Raw genomic sequence first — 21921 nt, 5'->3', positions numbered from 1 at the left:
CAAAAGGATTGGCATGTTATTGTCTTGACCAGACCTGGGCATTGTACGGCCCGCGGGCCACATCCGGCCCGCGAGACATCCCCAACCGGCCCGCATGAGGTCCGTGGCAATTACAATTTAGATGTAAATAAATGTACATCAAACATGCATTACAACAGGATTGATTTTGACGCTGTGTCTTTAAATATCCGCAAGTTTCGATTTACGTGTGTGCGCGAGTGTATCAGCTTCACCGTAATGCGAACAGAACTGAGTGTGACTGACGGTGGCGTTTTTAACAAGACATGAAGTTCTGAAGTCAGATGTAACGCTGGTTAAGGATCAGAATTTAGGCTCTGTTACGGTACTACACAGAAATATAAGAACATGAACGATGCAGAGCATCACACCTGAAGCTTCTCTAACTAAACTGCAAAAGCAACAAGGACAGTTTTATAAAGTTTAACACATCCAGAACTGAAGCAGTCAGGACCAGCTTTGTGATTTTAAAAAGAATATCCAACAATAACAAAGGACAGAAAAACAAATGAGACTCATTAGACTCAAAACAAAATAGTGTAAAGTTTAAAAACCTGCACATTTTGTTCACATTTGTTTTTTTTTGCATTTGTTTGTTTAAATAGTAAAATAATGTTGATGTTTTTACTCTGCCTACTTCTAATTTTCTGATTGTAACATCTAAACATTAACAGCTTATTAGAACTGTACAATTTACTGCTTTTTATAATGAGTGGGCAGTTGTAGCCTAGTGGTTAGTGGACTAGTAATTAGAAGGTTGCTGGTGCAAGCCACACCACTGCCAGGTTGCTGCTGTTGGGCCCTTGAGCAAGGCCCTTAACCCTCAATTGCTCAGACTGTATAATGTAACTATATTGTAAATCAATTTAGATAAATGCTGAAAATGTAATGTAAATGTAAATAAAGAGATAAAATTAATATTGAGCAGAATTTTGTTCCCCTTATTGGTCCGGCCCTCCACAACAGTCCCAGTTTCTTATGTGGCCCCTTGGAAAATTTAATTGCCCACCCCTGGTCTTGACTGTCTCAGCTGTTCTCAATTAGGTTTATATTATCTGTTAAATTAAAATTGCACATATTAGCATCACTTGTCTAGGTAGCACACTTCATAAAAGTGCTTTCATATTTTCTTTGTTTGCTCTAGATGTCTTTCTGTATAATATTAGATGATCATATAGTGCTGTACTCTAGCTAATAGCTAGATATAATATCTGTCGTGTTTGCATTGCAGACTTTAACACAAACTTTTTTTTTGCTAGGTACAACTTTTAGTTCAATTAAATTTTGTGTATGTATGATTTATGTGGATTCTGCTCATTTAAATGATCCTCCAGGCCGTCCAAGGAGGATGGGGATTTCTGCTTAGTCTGGTTCCTCTCAAGGTTTCTTCCTGTATTTTTATGGGAGTTTTTCCTTGCCGCTGTCGCCCTCGGCTTGCTCAGCAGGGGTTTTTGGTCTGTTAGTCCTCGAGCCTGTAAAGTTGCTTTGAGACAATGTCCATTGTAAAAAGCGCTATACAAATAAATTGACTTGACTTAATATTAAATATAATAATACTGTATTAGCTAATTAGGCTCAACTTCTACTTGGTTATTTACTGCTTTTTTTTCCTTGTAAATCTAGGCCTGCTCTTTCTTCAACTCTAATGCTGTGCCACTGAAGCTTGCCCTGGTCAACTCAGACCCACTGGGAGAAGAAATCAATGTCATGTATAAGGTGGAGTGAACCTTTTTTTCGTTTTATTTAATAAACTGAGGTGAATATACATCTTATTTAATAAATTGAGGCGAATATACACCTGTAAACATAGACCATATACCTGTCAGATGTTTTACAACACACTTGATTTAAAAAGATTTATTGATATTTAAGCAGTTCAAATTCTGTGAATAATCTGAAATCGTACAAAGGTAAGCAGTAAACTGTGAGAGGTAGGAAAGCAAAAATGTCAAGCAACGAAGGTTTATTGTCCTTACATCCATATACAGTACAAGTAAACAGTAAGACAAATTTATTTCTTTAATTGATTCCACCATAAGATGGTGCTGTAGCTTCAACAACAAATTGAAACCGAGCGAGCGAGAGAGAGAGAGAGAGAGAGAGAGAGAGAGAGAGAGAGAGAAGCTGCGTCCGGAATCGCATACTTACAGAGTACGTACTAGATTGGAGGAAGTATGCACTACTCGGCCAGTAAAAAAGTACATACTTTCAGTACAGAAGTATGCAGTATGCACTAAACACCGCTACGTACTACATGCGCCGTCTTGCCAACGTCAAGTGATGACGTAAGGACGTGATGACGTAATATCACCATAGTTACAGACTCATTACAAACCCCACTCGCCAAATTTTTGGATATTTATCGTGTTTTTGTTATTTATTCGTCTTTAAAATGTTTTATTTTATTTATCTTACTTACACTTGTGAACAGAGGACTCCGTTTTCCGCTATCTTTCTTGTTTCTTATTCCGCTTTGAATGCCTACGCAGCTCCAGTTGCATTATGGGATACATTAGCGGACCGCAAGTGTGCATCGCTTGCATACTCAAACATGGCTGCCCAATATGTAGGTCATCCCGGGTACTTTTCGCGTACCTCTTTATTTATACTATGTATTTGGACATACTAACCGCTCTTGCGTACTCATTTCGCATACTTTTGAGTATGGAAGTATGCGATTCCAGAGAGAGAGAATAATGTTAGAAATTTTGAACTCTACAAAGTTACCAGCTACACCTTATTCTACTACAGATGTCTTTCCTTTCCAACTGTTGCATGGCAGAAAAAATGCACACAATTTTGGATGTTTGTCTTTTAGGGGTGGTCAGTGATGATCTAGGAAGGCATATTCTTGGATGGTTGCACAAACCTTCATGTAGTTGCCAACTGGACCCTGACTGCTGTGCAGTGGACCCTGGGTTCCTCCTGGGTCTGGACAATTCAACTTGAATTTTTTGTTGATCGAGATCCATTGTGTGATTTAAGTGTTGCATTAATTTCTTTGGGTAGTACGTTTGGTGTGGGGCAGTTACTTTTTCACATGGGTTTTGAATAAACTGTTTTCATTAAATGGAATAATCATTTAGAAGTTGTAATTTATATTAAAATTAAGTAAAAGATCTGAAACAATTAAATGTGACAAGCAAAAACTGAAAAAATTGTGGCAAGTAGTTTGTCATAGCACTGTATCAGTTATTTACTGATCAGACATTTATCTACTGTGCTATATTAGTGTATTGCTAATATATACACATACAATACAGGTGGGAGAGGACTTGAGGCAAGACATGCTTGCACTACAGATGATTCGGATCATGGATCGGATCTGGCTACAAGAAGGGCTAGACCTGCGTATTGTCAACTTTAAATGCATCTCAACTGGAAAAGACAAAGGTAAAGAGTAAAGATGCCATGTCTTTGTTTAGGGTTACCAACAATTTTGTTAATATATATATATTTCAATATAGATGATATAGTTTTATGGTAAGCTACTCATGTACAAGTATGAAATTTGTTTAAACGGTCTGCTAAGATAAAAAAAACTGCTGGAACATGGGGGAAAAATGTTTCCTCCGGGAGCTCCAGTTTCCTCCCACAGTCCATAGACATGCAAGTGAAGTGAACTGGAGATACGAAATTGTCATGACTGTGTTTGACTGATTAATCTTGTGTAACGAGTAACTACCGTTTCTGTCATGAATGTAACCAAAGTGTGTAAAACATTACATTAAAATATATAAATACATAAATAAACATACAACTTCAGCATGTATCCACCAGTTGTGTTAGAAAATGACAGTATGGAAAATGCTAATAAAAAAAGCAGCGTTTCTTATTTTTACTTTGACTTTTATTTCATTGCAGACTGTTTGAACCCAAGACGTTTCCGGTTTTGCTGGATCCGCTTAATTTCATTTGTTTATATACATCTATTCCTGCATCTAGGCCTGCAACACATTCCAAAAAAGTGGGCAAGAAGGTCCTGGGTTTGATCCCTAGGTGGGGTGGTCCGGGTCCTTTCTGTGTGGAGTTTGCATGTTCTCCCCATGTCTGCGTGGGTTTACTCTGTGTGCTCCGGTTTCCTCCCACAGTCCAAAGACAAGCGAGGTTAATTGGAGATACAAAATTGTCCAAGACTGTGTTTGATATAACTTTGTGTACTGATAAACCTTGTGTAATGAGTAACTACCATTTCTGTCATGAATGTAACCAAAAAGTGTAAAACATGATGTTAAAATCCTAATAAACAAACAAACAAACATTCCAAAAAGTTGGGACAGGGCAATTTAGAGCTAGTGATTAGTTTTTTTTTTAACAGGTGGTTGTAATCATGATTTGGTACAAAAGCAGTATTTGCAAAAGGCTGTTTTTTATTAAAGAAAGATTGGAAGGGATTTGCATATTACTCTCTCTACAGTGCATACTATTATAAAATAATTCAAGGAATCTAGAGGAATTTCAGTGCATAAAGGGCAAGGTTGTTAGCCTAAGTTAAATATCTGTGATCTCCAATCCCTCAGACGGCGCTGCATCAAGAACAGTCCTTTATCAATAGCTAATATAACCACATAAGCAATGGATTATTTTGTCAACTTGCTTTCTCTGAGCTTGGTGGTATCTGGAATGAACCATCATACAATGAAAATGTGTATTGTTTTATAATCAGTATTTAAAATCTTTTTTGGATGAAACGGACGCTGCATGCTCTGGACCAAAGACAAAAAAGACCATCCAGACTGTTATCAGCAACATGTCCTAAAGCCAGGATCTGTCATTGTTGACAGTTGTCAGTCCCCTTTTTAAATGGTAGTTTACACTTTTGTGATGGCAGCATTAATGCAGAAAAGTACATCTTAGAGCAACATATGCTGCCTTCAAGACAATGCAAAACCACATGCTTCACACATTACAACGGTATGGCTGCAGAATAAGAGGGTACGGGTACAGGTACGGGTACTGGACTGGCCTGGCCTGTGTGTCCCCAATAGAAAATGTGTGGAGAATTTTTAAACAAAAAATGTGACGTCTTAAGGTGTGCAACAGTATGAGGTTGTCATGTTGGCAGAAAAATGGGACAAAATAACCACTGAAACACTTTATTTTTTGGTGTTCTTGGTGTCAAAACATATTTTTAATGTTGTGAGAAAGAATGGCAACATGACGAACATTACTGTCCAAATTTTTTTGAATGTGTTGTAGGCCTGAAGTGCAAGAATGGATGTACATTAACAAATAAAATAAGGTTGACCAGACAAAACATGAAATATCTTGGGTTCGTAGTGTATGCATTGAAATAAAAGTACATGTAAAACAATGTATATTAATTTAATAAAAAATTTTACTTGTGGTTATAAATTATTAATTTTGTTTTTGGGATGCTGTGTTTTTTTTATTCAGGCATGGTGGAACTGGTCCCAGCATCAGAAACTTTAAGGAAGATTCAGGTGGAGTATGGAGTTACAGGCTCCTTCAAGGACAAACCTCTGGCTGAATGGCTACGCAAATACAATCCTGCTGAAGATGAGTATGAGAAGGTAAAAGAGAATGTGATATAGTTTGTTAAATCATCAACATAAGTTTTTCCTTTGCTTAACACTTTCCTTTGTTGTGAACACTTAAACACTCTACACTAACTGATTAGACGAGCTGGTGCAGTGGTAGGCATTGAACTGGAACCACTGGTAACAGTGGCAGAAAAGAGGACACTGTGTAAACTCTATTCTATCATGGACAATGTCAGTCACCCACTGTATACAGTGATTACTAAACAAAGGAGCATGTTCAGTGACAGGCTGCTGTCTCAGAGCTGCTCCACGGACAGGCTTAGAAAGTCATTCGTACCCAGAGCCATTAGGCTCTACAACTCCACCAGGCAGGGACGGCTGACTGTAGCTAAATAGTGAAGGTTTCTAGTGTAGCCATGTGTATGCACTTGTGTGCATGTGCAGGTGTATATACAGTATATGCATGTATATATGTATATATGTGTGTATGTATTTGTATATGTGTACATGAGTATATATGTGTATGTATTTTCATGTGTGAATATGTATGTACAGGGGTTGGACAAAATAACTGAAACACCTGGTTTTAGACCACAATAATTTATTAGTATGGTGTAGGGCCTCCTTTTGCGGCCAATACAGCGTCAATTCGTCTTGGAAATGACATATACAAGTCCTGCACAGTGGTCAGAGGGATTTTAAGCCATTCTTCTTGCAGGATAGTGGCCAGGTCACTACGTGATGCTGGTGGAGGAAAACGTTTCCTGACTCGCTTCTCCAAAACACCCCAAAGTGGCTCAATAATATTTAGATCTGGTGACTGTGCAGGCCATGGGAGATGTTCAACTTCACTTTCATGTTCATCAAACCAATCTTTCACCAGTCTTGCTGTGTGTATTGGTGCATTGTCATCCTGATACACGGCACCGCCATTGGATGCACATGGTCCTCCAGAATGGTTCGGTAGTCCTTGGCAGTGACGCGCCCATCTAGCACAAGTATTGGGCCAAGGGAATGCCATGATATGGCAGCCCAAACCATCACTGATCCACCCCCATGCTTCACTCTGGGCATGCAACAGTCTGGGTGGTACGCTTCTTTGGGGCTTCTCCACACCGTAACTCTCCCGGATGTGGGGAAAACAGTAAAGGTGGACTCATCAGAGAACAATACATGTTTCACATTGTCCACAGCCCAAGATTTGCGCTCCTTGCACCATTGAAACCGACGTTTGGCATTGGCACGAGTGACCAAAGGTTTGGCTATAGCAGCCCGGCCGTGTATATTGACCCTGTGGAGCTCCCGACGGACAGTTCTGGTGGAAACAGGAGAGTTGAGGTGCACATTTAATTCTGCCGTGATTTGGGCAGCCGTGGTTTTATGTTTTTTGGATACAATCCGGGTTAGCACCCGAACATCCCTTTCAGACAGCTTCCTCTTGCGTCCACAGTTAATCCTGTTGGATGTGGTTTGTCCTTCTTGGTGGTATGCTGACATTACCCTGGATACCGTGGCTCTTGATACATCACAAAGACTTGCTGTCTTGGTCACAGATGCGCCAGCAAGACGTGCACCAACAATTTGTCCTCTTTTGAACTCTGGTATGTCACCCATAATGTTGTGTGCATTGCAATATTTTGAGCAAAACTGTGCTCTTACCCTGCTAATTGAACCTTCACACTCTGCTCGTACTGGTGCAATGTGCAATTAATGAAGATTGGCCACCAGACTGGTCCAATTTAGCCATGAAACCTCCCACACTAAAATGACAGGTGTTTCAGTTATTTTGTCCAACCCCTGTATATGGGTGTATATGTGTATGTATATATATGGCTATATTGGCCTCATTGTGCAATATTGTCACATGTCACTTTACTATTTAATAATTTAATAATTTAATTACTATTAAATTTTTACACTAGCAATATACCTCATGCATCATTACAGTTACCAGTTATTCATTTTATGTTAATCACAAGAAAGACTCGGTTCTATTTTTACTTTTCTGTTTGCTTTTGTTTTGTTTTGTACTGTTAATTATTTGTTGTATTATGCTACTGGGGCTTTAATTTCCTTAGGGATCAATAAAGTATCTATCTATCTATCTATCTATCTATCTATCTATCTATCTATCTATCTATCTATCTAAAACACTGTGCTGGACAGTAATCCTCTGATTTAATGTTTTCTTTAAATTGCATTTATATTTTTTCACTTTGTAAATTTGTAATATTTTTCAACAATTCAGTAATCAGTATGCTGATTTCTATCTCTTTCTGGGCCAGATTTAACTGTCTGACAGTCCTTGGTGTTAGTAATGATTTGAGACTAGCCTATACTGTCTGTATTAAAAGTTAATATGCCAAAGTACAAAGCACCTTGGTCTGATCATGCAGGAATGTCTTTTCAGAATGTACTATTTATTCAGCTGAAGGTACATCATTCTTTTCCTTTTTTCTGCAGGCCTCGGAAAACTTTATTTACTCATGTGCAGGCTGCTGCGTGGCTACCTATCTGCTGGGCATCTGTGACAGACACAATGACAATATTATGCTGCGCTCCACAGGCCACATGTTTCACATTGATTTTGGGAAATTCCTTGGCCATGCACAGATGATTGGAAGTTTTAAAAGGTAAAATAAGAGCTATCCTGATGGCTGCACAAGCCACACTGGAATATGGAGGTTTATTAGATTAATTTAAGCTAAGCTTATTTAATCAGTGCTTTGATCCTACTCTTTACATACAGGGACCGAACACCATTTGTTCTTACCTCAGACATGGCCTATGTCATCAACGGTGGTGAGAGACCCACCAGTCGCTTCCAACTTTTTGTGGACCTGTGCTCTCAAGCCTACAACCTAATACGCAAACACTCGAGCCTTTTTCTCAACTTGCTGTCTTTGGTAATACTTTCAAAGAAATTAATCAAATATACAAAACATGTTTAAATCTATGTTTTACTAGTATTATAACCAGTGTGTGTATGAGAAAGAACATGAAACTGGATTTTTTAAAATATTTTATTTATTTATTTGTTTGTTTATTTGTTTTGTGGCCTTAAAAGATGACTCATTCAGGCCTACCTGAGCTGACTGGATTCCAGGACCTGAAGTATGTATATGATGCACTGCAACCACAGTGTACAGATGTGGAGGCCACTATTTTCTTCACAAGGTATAGCTATCCTGTATTTATTGTTTATTGTTTTAGGTTAAAATTGGTTAACATATGTAGTCTAATACATAATTCTTCTTCTTTTTCTCTCAATTAGGTTGATTGAGTCTAGCCTTGGCAGTGTTGCCACCAAGTTTAATTTCTTTATCCACAACCTTGCCCAGCTACGTTTCTCTGGTCTGCCATCTAACGATGAGCCCATCCTGTCTTTTTCCCCACGCACATACACACTCAAACAGGACGGCTTGATTAGGGATGCTTCCGTCTTCTCTTATCAGAAGAGATACAACCCTGATAAGCACTACGTAAGCCTGGCTTGTATAGAAATGTTGTTTTAATTACCATTTTTAAAGATTTTCAGTGATTTAATTCCCCACTTTTAAGAAATATATAGTCAGCTTAAGAACAAATAGCTATTTCTGTATGTGATGACAGTAAAACATTTAAACAGTCTGTCTTAAATTGTCATATCTTCACTGTGTGCAGGACCTCTTTGGGTTATCTCTTATCTAACTGCCCCTATTTATACCACTTTTCCTCTCATAGACGTATGCAGTCCGTGTTTTGAGGGAGGGCCAGAGTGAACCTCAGTTTGTCTTCCGCACATTTGATGAGTTCCAGGAGCTGCACAACAAGCTTACCATCCTCTTCCCTTTGTGGAAGCTTCCAGGGTACGTCATTCCTGTTTTGACAACAGGCTGTGGTTTACTTCTTCAGTACTGTTTTCTGTTTAACCATGTTTTCTGTTTGTAGGTTCCCCAACAAAATGGTGCTGGGACGCACACACATAAAGGATGTGGCATCCAAGAGGAAGGTGGAGCTGAACAGTTATGTACATAACCTGATGAGAGGTTCTGCAGATGTAGCCCAGGTCAGTGCTTTGTCCCTATTACATCTTTTAAAATGCCCATTACACAAAAAATGAAAAAGGTAAAACATCCTAACTGATTGGCTGGTTTGTCTCTATAAAGGGTTTTAGGTCAAATAAGTATCTGCAGAGTCTCTAAAAGGAAGTATAATAGTTTATGCTTCATCATGTCTGTCTGATTACTATTAAATTAATAAAATATATAATTTTTTTTAATATTATGATCAGTTTATTAGCACTTAGCTTGCTGGATAATGGTATAGAGAGTGCATGGAACCTTCTGCTTCCTGGCTGCTGCATACAAGGTAGTAGGAGGGGCGATATGAAGCTTTTCCTCAGAAAATCTAGAGCAGTGATTTCTATGAAGACAGCGTTAGTACATCATTTTTCATTTAACTACATACCCAATTCCAAAAAAGTGTGGATAGTTGGTAAAATGCAAATAATAACAAAAAAGCTATGATTTATAAACACTTTTACGGTAATAAATTAAAATGCGTCAGCATAAGATGTTTATGATTTATTTAGCTGTATTGACTTTAATGAATATATGCTGGATTCTAATTTGATGCCTGCAACACTTAAATTTGGGACAGGACAAATGAAAACCAAAAACGCTGTAAACCTTTTTTTATTTTGTTTTGTTTTAAAAGGTTAATATTTCTCAGTGTAAGATTGCAAAGAATTTTGGTCTTTTACTATCTGCAATTCATGATAACATGGGATTCTGAACTCTCAGAGTTTATAATAACATCTACAATTTGCCACTGTATTTCATTCTATCATGTACGTGGTTGAATGACAATAAAGCTGAGTCTGAGTCTGAGAAGTCTGCTGGATGAGAAAAGACTGGATTCAATAAAGGTGGGGAGGGGTCTTCGACGCTGTGTAAGGACTCTGGTTAGTAGCCTGAGGTGCCTGTACAGAAGTGGAGGAACGTGGAGATCAGTGCATGACTATCCATGTGTGAGATAGTCATGCACTGATCACTGATTCACCTCGGGCGTGAATCCACCGAAGTACGGCCAAATAAGACACAGTGGAAGGAGCGCACGGGGAGAACATGCAAACTCCACACAGAAAGGACCCTGACCGCCCCACCTGGGGATTGAACCCAGGACCTTCTTGCTGTAAGGCAGCAGTGCTACTCACTTAGCCACCGTGCCGCCCTAGAGTCAAAGTAAACACCAGTGGTAGTGCAATTGACGGACACCATACAATTCACTGCCGTTTTGTGGTTTAGGACATACATAGTTTAAAAGGACATGTTCAAAGCCACTTTTACTTTTCCATCTTTTTTTTCACAGCTTTATAATAATGCAAACACAGTGTAAAACAACATGGCGTTACAAAAACAAACAAATATAATAATGCAAACATAAAAATTATGCAAATTGTAATACTTTTTCTTAATGTCTCTAAAATTTTAACACAGCATATATAATATCAAAATAACATGTATGTGTATTCCTTTTACAGTGTGATCTTATTTATACATTCTTCCACCCCAATGCAAAAGATGACAAGACAGAAGGATTTGATGGACTGCCCAAAATACCAGGTGTGCCCAAACAACTTTGGATTATGTGATATTGGAAGTGGGGAAGCATATAGCATCTATAATAAAGTCTTATACTTTTATATATTATATCCTCTGTGATGGGCTAGTGACCTGTCTGTGGTGTTTCTTGACAATATAAATTTTCCCTTTACTAATTGTAATTTGACAAAAGGTATGGATTTTGATGAGGTATGATAACTTTCTATAGACACTGTATCTACCACATTGTCTTTGATGACTTAAAAATCAAATGCACTTTAAAAATTAAGGAAACACTTCACAGTGTCATCACAGTATAAAACCAAGTCAGTTAAACTTTAGGGATATCAATCTTTCCTATTAGGAAGCATAGGTTATTGTAAATCAAGTTTGTCTCCTTTGATTTCCACTAACCAAAGCTGTCAATTTGTTCTTAAACAAATTACACAATCTATATTAGTAACGATTTTCAACTTAAACTCTTTTGGTCATCAAAATCTGATGTGTGATTTAAGTGTTCCCCTATTTTTTTGATCAGTGTACAATTATAATTATGAATTAGTTAACTAGGTATTAAATCACAATAACTGACTTGGAAACCCCAAGGAATTACCTAATAACCTATAAAACACATTTCCTGAAAAGTTGTGACGTTTTGTACAATGCAGTAATAGCAGGAATCATTAATTGAACCTCTCTTTAACTGAGACCAGAGCCGTAGATAGAGAGAGTTGCGACACTCCTTGATCTCGCCGCCACGCGGTCACGTGGTTCATGTAACCCTCCGATAGTTCCAAACAAACCCAGCACTGTCATGTTCTCATATGGGACAGGCAGCAGTAAATGAAATATTAAACAGTAAATAATAAACATTTGTACAATTTCTGGGTATTTTCACCTGCCTTTACATTTACTGCATCTGCTTTAATGTCAATTTGGTATATGAAGTGGAAGATTGATGTTTATAATGACTTAATAGGTCGTTCTTGTTAACACACAGTACATTATATTAGCATACATTACATAATGCGATATCATTAAGTAGTTTAAACAGTTTTTTATGTTTTGTTTTTTACATAAACTAATCTCCCTTCACTTTCCTGAGGATTCATAATAATAATCATTTTGGTTAAACACTAAGCCATGTGGCTGGATTCATAAGGTTTACCTGCACTAAATGAACAGGTTCATAAACACACTACCGCACCTTTAACATTATAGTGCATGTACATGACATAGCATTCATTCATCTATTTCATGAGTAAGTAATAATTTATTTCTACATGTAATACATGAATTAATTCATAATTAATATGCACTAGTTCATTTTGTCTAATGTATGTGGTGGACAAGGTACACAAACCATGTAGCTGAGTTGAAGTAGAGATATCCAAGGTAAAATATTACTCCAGTAAAAGTAGTAGTAAAAGTAAAAATACCTCCACTAAAGTACTAAACTAAATTTACCTTCAAATGTACTTAAGTATGAAAGTAAAAGTATAATGATTTATTATGGCTCTGATGTTTTATTATCATTTCTGTAACAAGACTCTTGATTAATCAACTTTTAATTAATCAATTTTAGGTGAAAAGACTCGTGTCAATAATTTAGCTTAGCTGACTAAGCTAAATTCAGTTATATCTATTAATTAAGATAAACATGTAACATTTAGTGCTGAGCAAATGCTAAACAATAACAGTATTAAGTATATTAATGACATTAAATTCATTATTTTTTTTAAAACAAAGCAACAAACAGCTAAAAATGCTGGATAAGTAGTGGAAATGAATGAGGCTCTATGGGTTGTTTGGAACTATACAGAGCTCCACAACCCGGAAGCTGCACAGAAAATATGTCCCGCCCCCTTTCCAACGGTTCCCTATGGGAGTGTCGCCACTCTGTTCTCTCTACCGCTCTGACTGAGACATGCTGCAATGAGGATGATCTGTGATCCTGGTACGTCCATAGTTTATTTCAGCATGACCATGCCAGACCTCATTCTGCATGTGCTAGAACAGCTCTTAGACAGAGATTAGGTGTGCTTGACTAGCCTACTTGCAGTCTTACCTGTTTCCAATTGAAAATGTATGGTGCATCGTGAAGAGAATTAGACCACGTCAACCACAGACTGCTGAGCAGCTGAAGTGTTGCATCAAGCTAGAGGAGTAATTAGTAAGGTAGCTGATGTAACACTGGTAAACATGCCTCTGTATTTTTAAGTGACTTGCAGGAATCTTTTTCAGTACAGTACAAATATATGCTATTAATATTTTTAATTTATAGCTGTTGTAGTAGCTACACAATATATTTTGAGCAAGCATATTTTTTCCAAAGCTTGAAATTGTATTGTTTTAATAAACATCTGCTTCAGCATCTGCAGTGGGCTTTTGTTGTTTAGGAAGAAAATGCACGTGGGAGATATTTACTACCAGTGCCATTGTCTAGGCTACAACAGGACATATATGCACTTCAGCACCCAGTACATATTGCACTGTAATTACAATGTGTAAATAAACTGTTTTGTTTAATTCTGGTGCATGTTTAGCAGAGGGAATACCACAGAGTCCCACTGCAGGCTGTGTTGGAGGTGAAGTAAAGTTGTCTGTATCTTACCGAAATGGCACACTCTTCTGCATGGTCATGCACATCAAAGATCTGGTAAGGTTTTATCTGGCAGTTCCTGCATTTCTGCTTAAAGTAAACCATGAAAATGTTCTTTTTAACTTAAAAACCTCTACATAGGTGTCTGAAGACGGAGCAGATCCAAACCCATACGTAAAAACATACCTACTTCCAGACCCCCAAAAAACATCAAAGCGCAAGACAAAGGTTGCCAGAAAAACACTGAACCCCACTTTTAATGAAATGGTAATATCTGTTGTTTATATTTGTAAAAGTAATTACAATAATAATCATTCTTTTATTGTTTTTAATCAGTTTTCTGTTACTCATTTTTATGTAAATAAACTGTAAAATATAAATACTTTATTTGTTGCACTGTTCTGTGTCTACAGCTGGTGTACAGTGGCTACAGTAAGGAGACACTGAAGCAAAGGGAGCTGCAGCTGAGTGTACTCAGTGCTGAGTCTTTGCGTGAGAACTACTACCTGGGTGGAATTACACTCAGTCTCAAAGATTTTGACCTGAGCCAAGAAACAGTGAAGTGGTACAAGCTCACAGCAGTCCCTTATTTTTAGACTGTCACTGAAGGGACCACATGCTTTCAACTGGGTCAGCTATGGAGAGCAGATTAGTTTCAACCACAGCTTCAAATATATTTAATAGCCGTCTTTTTGATGCTCTAACTTTAGATCTATGTTTGAATATTTTAATAATTGGGGGGTGTACATTTTGTCATTAGAGGACCAAAATTACTTACTTAACAGTAAAGATTATTTTACATATAGGGTTATTTTTTTACACATATAATAACTATTAAGTACTGTAAAGTGTTTAGGTTTTCTAAGTAAGCACAGGAGAATCAGATAGGTTCCTGATCATTAACGTCATGATCTTACGTAAATTCATTTCTGATCTTCCATGGAAAAAAACAGGGATTTTTGTTGGGGATAACTTAAAGATTTGTATTGGAATTATTGATGCACTGATAAATTAATCAAGTAAAAATCCTTTAAACTCCTCCTCACCTCCAGTACATACTGTAGAATGCAGACTTAGCTGGCCAGCTTTTATTTATTATAGCAGAAAAAAAAACATTTGTGCATTGGCAAATGTTAGAAATAAACATTGAACATGTCTTTCGTTTAGCTTCTCCTAGCCACTAGTATGAACATTATATGTATATCTGAATTTCAATCACACAACCAGATTTTGGCCTAAAACATTGGATCATTATTAAAACTGGGTATGAGTTTTTTTTATCTAAACCCCCAGCACATTTTATGCAGTGAATTTTTGTTATGTTAAATAATCTATGTCATGCTTTGTCTTAAAATCTGTGAGGGGAGTTTAAGATATCTTGCATGACTTACTGTTTGGTTACAAAGACTATGCTCAGAGGTTTTATATAAAATGGAATTAAGTTATCCCCAAAACAAACTATTTTTAGTGAGGAGGTTGACATCTGTTCTGTGTAATTCACTTTTTATGACAAGGGAACATTGAAATTACTTCAAGCTGCTGCTTTTTGGCTATTTAGTAAGCTAAAATTCAACGTTTTTACGGTAAATTATTTAAAATTATTTACACCCGAGTTTTTGTAATGATTTTTCATTCATTTCATTTTCAAGTTTTACCACCACTTTATCCTGGTCAAGGTCACGGTGAGTCCCATGTCCATGTCTGTATGTCCCCCTCCCCCCCCCCCCCCTTTTTTTTTTATGTAACCAGTTATATCTGTATATAGATGCTCAACCAATTTGATAGCACTGCTGGGGATTTGAACCTTGATCCCAGTGGTACTGGCCTAGCGTCATTTACCGCTGCTACACCTGAGCGCCTTTTGTAATGATGTCATGAAAAAAACTCCAGTTTTTCATTATTTATGTTTGACCTCTTCAAATCAGTGTATGCTGTAATCTTTTCCACTTAAAATTAATAACTTTAATCATGGAAAACAATACAAATCTGTAAAATAGATTCTTTATAACATTTAGACTTTTTTACATTATGATGAAATAGTCTTGTATTACAGTCTGGCATACCAAATAAAACAAGATACCAGGATGTGGGAATCTAGTTTTCTACTGTTGTTGAACAGGTGACAGCTCAAAACAGAAAAAGTAAATACATTTTGTACAATAGCAGGGCCTTTGTAGTGTAATTGTACACTTTCATGATTGGTGTTATAATTAGACTCAAGGTGCTAAAATCATATTTTATTGATAAAGTTTTAGTTCCTGCTGCACAAACTATACACACTTTATATGAACAAAAAACATTGAGACACCAACACATTACACTTATAGGACCTTTTATAACATTCCATTCTAAATCCATAGGCATTAATATGGAGTTGGTCCCCCTTTGCAGTTATAACAGCTTCCACATTTCTGGGGAGGCTTTCTACAGGATGTGGAAATTGTCTGTGAAAATTTTTACCTATTCATCCAAAAGAGCATTTGTGAGGTCAGATGCTGATGAGAGGGCCTGTATTGAATTCTCCATTCCACTTCATTCCAAAGGTGTAAAGTAGATGGGGTTGCATTTAGCAGAGGTGGAAAGAGTACTAAAATATTGTACTCAAGTAAAAGTACTATTACTTTGATGATTTTTTTACTTAAGTACGAGTAAAATTACTAGTCTAAAAATCTACTCAAGTAAAAAGTAACTCATTTAAAATGTACTCGTTACTTAGTTACTTTTTTAACAGAAGGAGGGACATCATTTTCCAACAGAAGTTCATAGATGAATGATACAGCAGACTACACACAGCTCACCAGCCATGCAGTGCATATTAGCCGTTCATGTGTGGATTTAGCCACACTACAGACCTAACTGACTGCAACTGCTGTTATCAATTCAAAATAGCATTATTTCTGTTTATCCTCAATAAATCGCTTTTTAACATTAGCATTATTTTATAGCTTGTTGGCCTTGACGCTAACTAACTTGGTTCAGGTCAGTAGGTTCAACTGAGGTTGCCAACTTTCAGAACTGGAAATAAGGAACACCCTGGGCTGGCGGGTTGGTGGCAGGCATAGGGTGGGGGGGGGGGGGGGGGTGTCGGGTGTTTACCGGAGCGGGGGGTGGGGGAGGGGGTTCGACGGTTAGGGTTCGCTTATAAAAAATATAACGGGTCTTACACCGTCATAGGAACATTCAAAAACAAAGCAGAATCTCACAATCATATTTATGCTGTCTGTTTTACTTAATTAAATACTCAAATAAATTAACATAAAAAATCACAATATTTGATAATGCTTTGCTATCGTTGCAAAATGAAAGCCAGCCGTACACAGCAGAACCGCGACCTAGATCAATCACACAGCAGCAGAAAATCATAACCACTTATCTGCTTACCTGATCTACAGTATATCCATGTGTTGTTCCATTAGGGATATAATCCACTTTATATAAGACCATCTTGTATGTTTCCAGAATATATGTTTTAACCACCTAACTAATGAAAACCATTGTAGATCATTTATTCTCTCAGCTTTCCCGGTAAAAAGCTTAAATTGGTGATTCGTTTACTAAACTGACATTTATACAACAACCAATGAAGAAAGAGTCGATTCCCTGAATCGATTCCAATGAATAATTCATTTGAAAAGAGTCGTTTCTGACTCGTTAACTCAGTGATTCAGTTCGCAAGCCCTACTCTAAAGAACAATTTCCTAAATGCTCAGCGGGCTGGATCAAACAGCGTAACGGGCTGGTTTGATGTTGAGTTTTTTATTGTTTTCTTTTTTTTTTTTACTCAGTAAAGGATGTTATTTAAAATGCAGCGAATTACAATTCTTAATACAAAACATAAGTAAAAGTAAAATCTACTTTAAAAAGTACAAGTACACAAAAAAAACTACTCGATTACAGTAACGCGAGTAAATGTAATTAGTTACTTTCCACCTCTGGCGTTTAGCGATCGGTGTGGGCCAGTTGAGTTCACCCAACCATGTCTTGCCTTGCCATGTGCACTGGAGCACAGTCATGCTGGAAGAAAAAATGGCCTTCCCTAAACTGTTCCCACAAAGTTAAAAGCATACAAATTTCTTGTTAGGCTGAAGCTTTAACATTCCCTTTACTGGAACTAAGGGGCCTAGGCTAACCCCTAAAAAAAAAAACCTATTGTTTTATCCCTCCTCCATCAAACTTGACAGTGCGCACAATTTAGTCAGGCAAGTATTGTTCTCTTGGTATTCGCCAAACCCAGACTTGTTTATTAGATTGCCAAATAGAGAAGCGTGATTGAATACTCCACAGAACACGTTCCACTGCTCCTGAGTCAAGTGGTGGCGTATTTTACACCACCCCATGACATTGCAAGAATTTCCTACAGCTTCTTTAATGTTGCTGTAGACCTCTTGGCAGCCTCCCAGACCAGTTTTCTTCTTGTCTTTTTATTTTGGAGGAATGTCCAGTTTCTGGTAATGTCACTGTTATGTCACATCAACATAGTTGTTGATGACTATTTACTGTGTTCCATAATATACTGTATGTAATGCCCCTTTGAGACATTGTAAATCTTTGCTGTAAGATGTAACTGAGGAAATAACAGGAAATCTTACTAGAACAGCTGAACTTAGTCACTATATTTAATGGCAGTATTTAAAATATAATGATATATTTCATATACACTGTGTATGTGTATATACACTTTGTTTAATAAATCATAAAGTGCAATAAATCAGTTACAACAGGATAATTATGTGCTTCCAGCATCAGACTAGGGAAGGCCCTTTTTTGTTCCAGCATTACTGTGGTTGGTTTTAAAAAAAATCCGGTGGCCTTGCTGCAGTTTTGCAAGTGGCAGTTTTCTCCATTCTTGCTCGATACATGACATTTGCTGCTTGGAAAAAAGGCTCTTCATGGTGCACCGTACATTTTCAAAAGGTCTGCAGGCAAGCCAGTCAAGCACATGCAATTTGTGTCTATAAAGCCATGCTTTTGTGGCATGTACTGATGGAGGCCTGGCATTTTCTTGTTAAAATAACCACAGACTTTTCTGGAAAAAAAAAATGTCACCGTGATAGCAGCAGGTCTCAGCAGCCTTCACATCAATGGTACTTACACACATATGCAAGTCACCCATGCCATGGGCACTAATGTTCCTCCATGCTATGACAGTTGTTGACTTTTGCTGATAACAGTTTGGATGGTCCTTTTTGTCTTTGTCACCTAGGACCTGTCTTTTTTTCAGAAAACAAGCTGATACATGGACTCCTCTGACCACAAAACACATTTCCACTGCCTTTCAGTCCATCTGAGATGAGCTTAGACCAATAGTGTAGAGTTTCAGGGCTTCTTGATGCAGTGGTGGACTGTGTTAAGTGAAAACAGTTTTCAGGTTCAGCACTACCACGGAACTTCCGGTTTCCACTGGTACGCACGTTGAGACTGTAGCCTAGTTGTTTGTTTGTTTGTAGCCATTAGCTAAATAACTTCTTATATACGTATGTTTTAAACGTTAATCTTTTGCGCGTAGTTGATATAGTGTTATTTTGTCTATCGTAAAAAAGCGCTTGTGTTTACGCTTGTTTACTAACGTAAATTCGTGCTTGTGAAAACTTCTGCTACCGGCATCCGAACGAAGCCGGTTTTAGTTTGTTTTGTAATTCAGCGCATAAACATATTATTCATCCAGAATTAAAACCGTTTTCTGTCCGCACGAAGCACGTTTGTGTTCGTTTGTTTTTGTATTTTAGCGCTTAAACATATTTACTTTGTGGAGAGTTAAAGCCGTTTTCTGTTCGTAGGAACCGCGTTCTGTTTATTTGTTTTGTACACCAGCACATAAACACCGTTTTCCTTTAGAATTACAGCCGGTTTTGTCGGAAACAAAGCGCGTTTGTGTTTGTTTGTTTTTGTAGTTCAGCGCTTAAACATCTTTGTTTTGTGGGGAGTTAAAACCGTTTTCTGTCTGTAGGAACCGCGTTTTGTTTATTTGTTTTGTACATGAGCGCATAATCACCGTTTTTCTTTAGAATTACAGCCGTTTTATCCGAACGAAGCGCGTTTGTGTTGTTTGGTTGTTGGTTTTTGTATTCCAGCTCATCATCGCCTGTTTCGTCCGGAATTAAAGTCGGTTTTCTGTGACTACCAGCAGAAGCGCCGGTGAAACCAACATAAACATCAACTTCAACTCATCTTCTAAAGCTAAGTACTGTTATTATGGCCCCAGCAGGAGCTTTATATCCATGTTCCGAGTGCAACATGTTCAGTTATTCCTTCTCCGTGTTTAGTGATAACTTTATATGTGATAAGTGTAGATTAGTTGTTAGTCTGACGAAGAAGATCTCAGTGTTAGAAGGGCGCATTCGGGCTTTAGAACAGACTACTACTAGTGAGGGCTTAGATTCAGCTGTAGCAGTCCCGAATGCCAGCAGTTCAGGTACAGAACCCCAGACTCCGGCATTAGAGTCCTCACAGCGGGGCGACTGGGTGACATCTCGGCGACATAGTCGTAGGGCAAAGCACCGACCATCTCAGTTGCACGTGTCCAACAGGTTTTCCCCACTCAGTGAGCCACCTGCTGAGAAGCCTGTTAATGTAAGTGCTCTGGTTATAGGAGATTCTCAGCTCCGACACGTGCGTATTGCAACCCCCATAGAGACACCAGCAACCATAGTCACTTGTATTCCGGGGGCCAGGGCGCCTGACATCAGAGCAAATCTGAAAGTGCTGGCTAATGCTAATCGTAGATTTTCGAAGATTGTTATCCACGTCGGCACTAATGATGTTCGTTTACGGCAGTCTGAGGTTACTAAGAGTAATGTTAAAGAGGTGTGTGAGTTAGCTAGGTCGATGTCTGAGGCAGTAGTGTGCCTTACCGATTCGACCCAGTGGCGAAACCTACAGCAGGTTGTTGTCGCTGAACCGCTGGATGTCTAAATGGTGCTCAGAAAACTGCATTGATTTTGTAGATAACTGGTCCACCTTTGAGGGAAGGCCTGGTCTTTTGAAGCGGGATGGTGTCCACCCCACGTGGGAGGGTGCTGCTCGCATTTCTTGCAGCATAGGTGACAGGCTTTACCACCGCGTTAGTGTAGCGGCAGATAGTGTTAAATGACTATCCAGAGCCAAGACCAGGCAGCAGACAAACAGGCCTAACCGACTGTCTGCGAGTCGCCATCGGACGTCACCCGGAATCCTTAGGTCACAAACCATTGAGACTGTGTCTGTTTACCGTGGCAGGTGTAAGCCAAAACAAAATCAAAAAGTATGTCATAATAACTTAATTAAAATTAATCTAAATGAGCATCATGAAAACCCTAGTAAGGCTAAACTAAAGTTAGGGCTTCTAAACATCAGGTCACTTGCATGCAAAACAGTAATTGTAAATGAAATAATTACAGATAATAGTCTTAGTGCACTTTGTTTAACCGAGACCTGGGCTAGACCTGATGAGTATCTAAGTTTAAATGAAGCATCTCCTCCGGGTTACAGTTATGAAAATAAGCCACGTCTTAGCGGTCGTGGTGGAGGAATAGCCACAATTTATGATAAAGACATAGGTCTTACTGTAAAATCATCTCCCATAACAAACTCGTTTGAAGTTCTTATCTCTGACATAACCAATAAATGTTCATCTGATAAAACTAGTATGTTTAAACTGGTTACTGTTTATCGACCTCCTGGTCCTTACTCAGAATTTCTTAACGAATTTGCCGATTTTCTTTCTAGACTAGTCTTATCAACTAAGAAAGCTTTAATTGCTAGTTGGTTTAATTTAGTTGGTGACTTTAATATTCATTATGAGGATAAGTGTAATCCACTAAAAACTGCGTTTGGCTCTATTTTAGAATCTTTAGGCATCACCCAAAATGTAACAGGACCCACTCACCGCTGTAAACATACCTTAGATTTAATACTTACTTATGGTATAAACATAGACAACCTGGAAATTGTACCACAGAATGACTTAATTTCTGATCACTCCCTACTAATATATGAAGTGTCCCTGTCCAATAATATACAGCAACCGCATCGTTTTAAATGTAAGCGCACTATTACATCTGCAACTGCAGCAGCGTTCATAAACTGCCTACCAGAATTATCAAATATATCAGCATCAGAACCTAAAGAACTAGATCAGGCAACTCAAAACCTAGAGACCGTACTGCGCACAACCTTAGATAACGTAGCCCCACTCAAAACTAAACTGATTAGGGAGAAAAAACTTGCTCCTTGG

General features: G+C 38.0%; 1 protein-coding gene across 1 annotated transcript in view; it reads left to right on the top strand.

The window, feature by feature from the left end:
* Window positions 1-15839, top strand: part of pik3c2a (phosphatidylinositol-4-phosphate 3-kinase, catalytic subunit type 2 alpha) — a 68024-nt gene extending 52185 nt beyond the window's left edge. The window contains exons 21-33 of the mRNA XM_063005316.1: window positions 1642-1734; window positions 3282-3411; window positions 5416-5552; window positions 7986-8155; window positions 8272-8428; window positions 8590-8699; window positions 8797-9004; window positions 9246-9370; window positions 9453-9570; window positions 11047-11128; window positions 13654-13766; window positions 13851-13976; window positions 14123-15839. Of these exons, the coding sequence (XP_062861386.1) occupies window positions 1642-1734; window positions 3282-3411; window positions 5416-5552; window positions 7986-8155; window positions 8272-8428; window positions 8590-8699; window positions 8797-9004; window positions 9246-9370; window positions 9453-9570; window positions 11047-11128; window positions 13654-13766; window positions 13851-13976; window positions 14123-14305 (1752 nt within the window). The 3' untranslated portion in view covers window positions 14306-15839. The remainder of the gene's footprint in view (window positions 1-1641; window positions 1735-3281; window positions 3412-5415; window positions 5553-7985; window positions 8156-8271; window positions 8429-8589; window positions 8700-8796; window positions 9005-9245; window positions 9371-9452; window positions 9571-11046; window positions 11129-13653; window positions 13767-13850; window positions 13977-14122) is intronic.
* Window positions 15840-21921: the final 6082 nt, after the last annotated feature.

The sequence above is a fragment of the Trichomycterus rosablanca genome, chromosome 11, assembly GCF_030014385.1.
Source record: "Trichomycterus rosablanca isolate fTriRos1 chromosome 11, fTriRos1.hap1, whole genome shotgun sequence".
Taxonomy (NCBI): Eukaryota; Metazoa; Chordata; class Actinopteri; order Siluriformes; family Trichomycteridae; genus Trichomycterus; species Trichomycterus rosablanca.
Note: the sequence above shows the minus strand (reverse complement) of the source record. Positions and strands in the feature narration are given on the sequence as shown.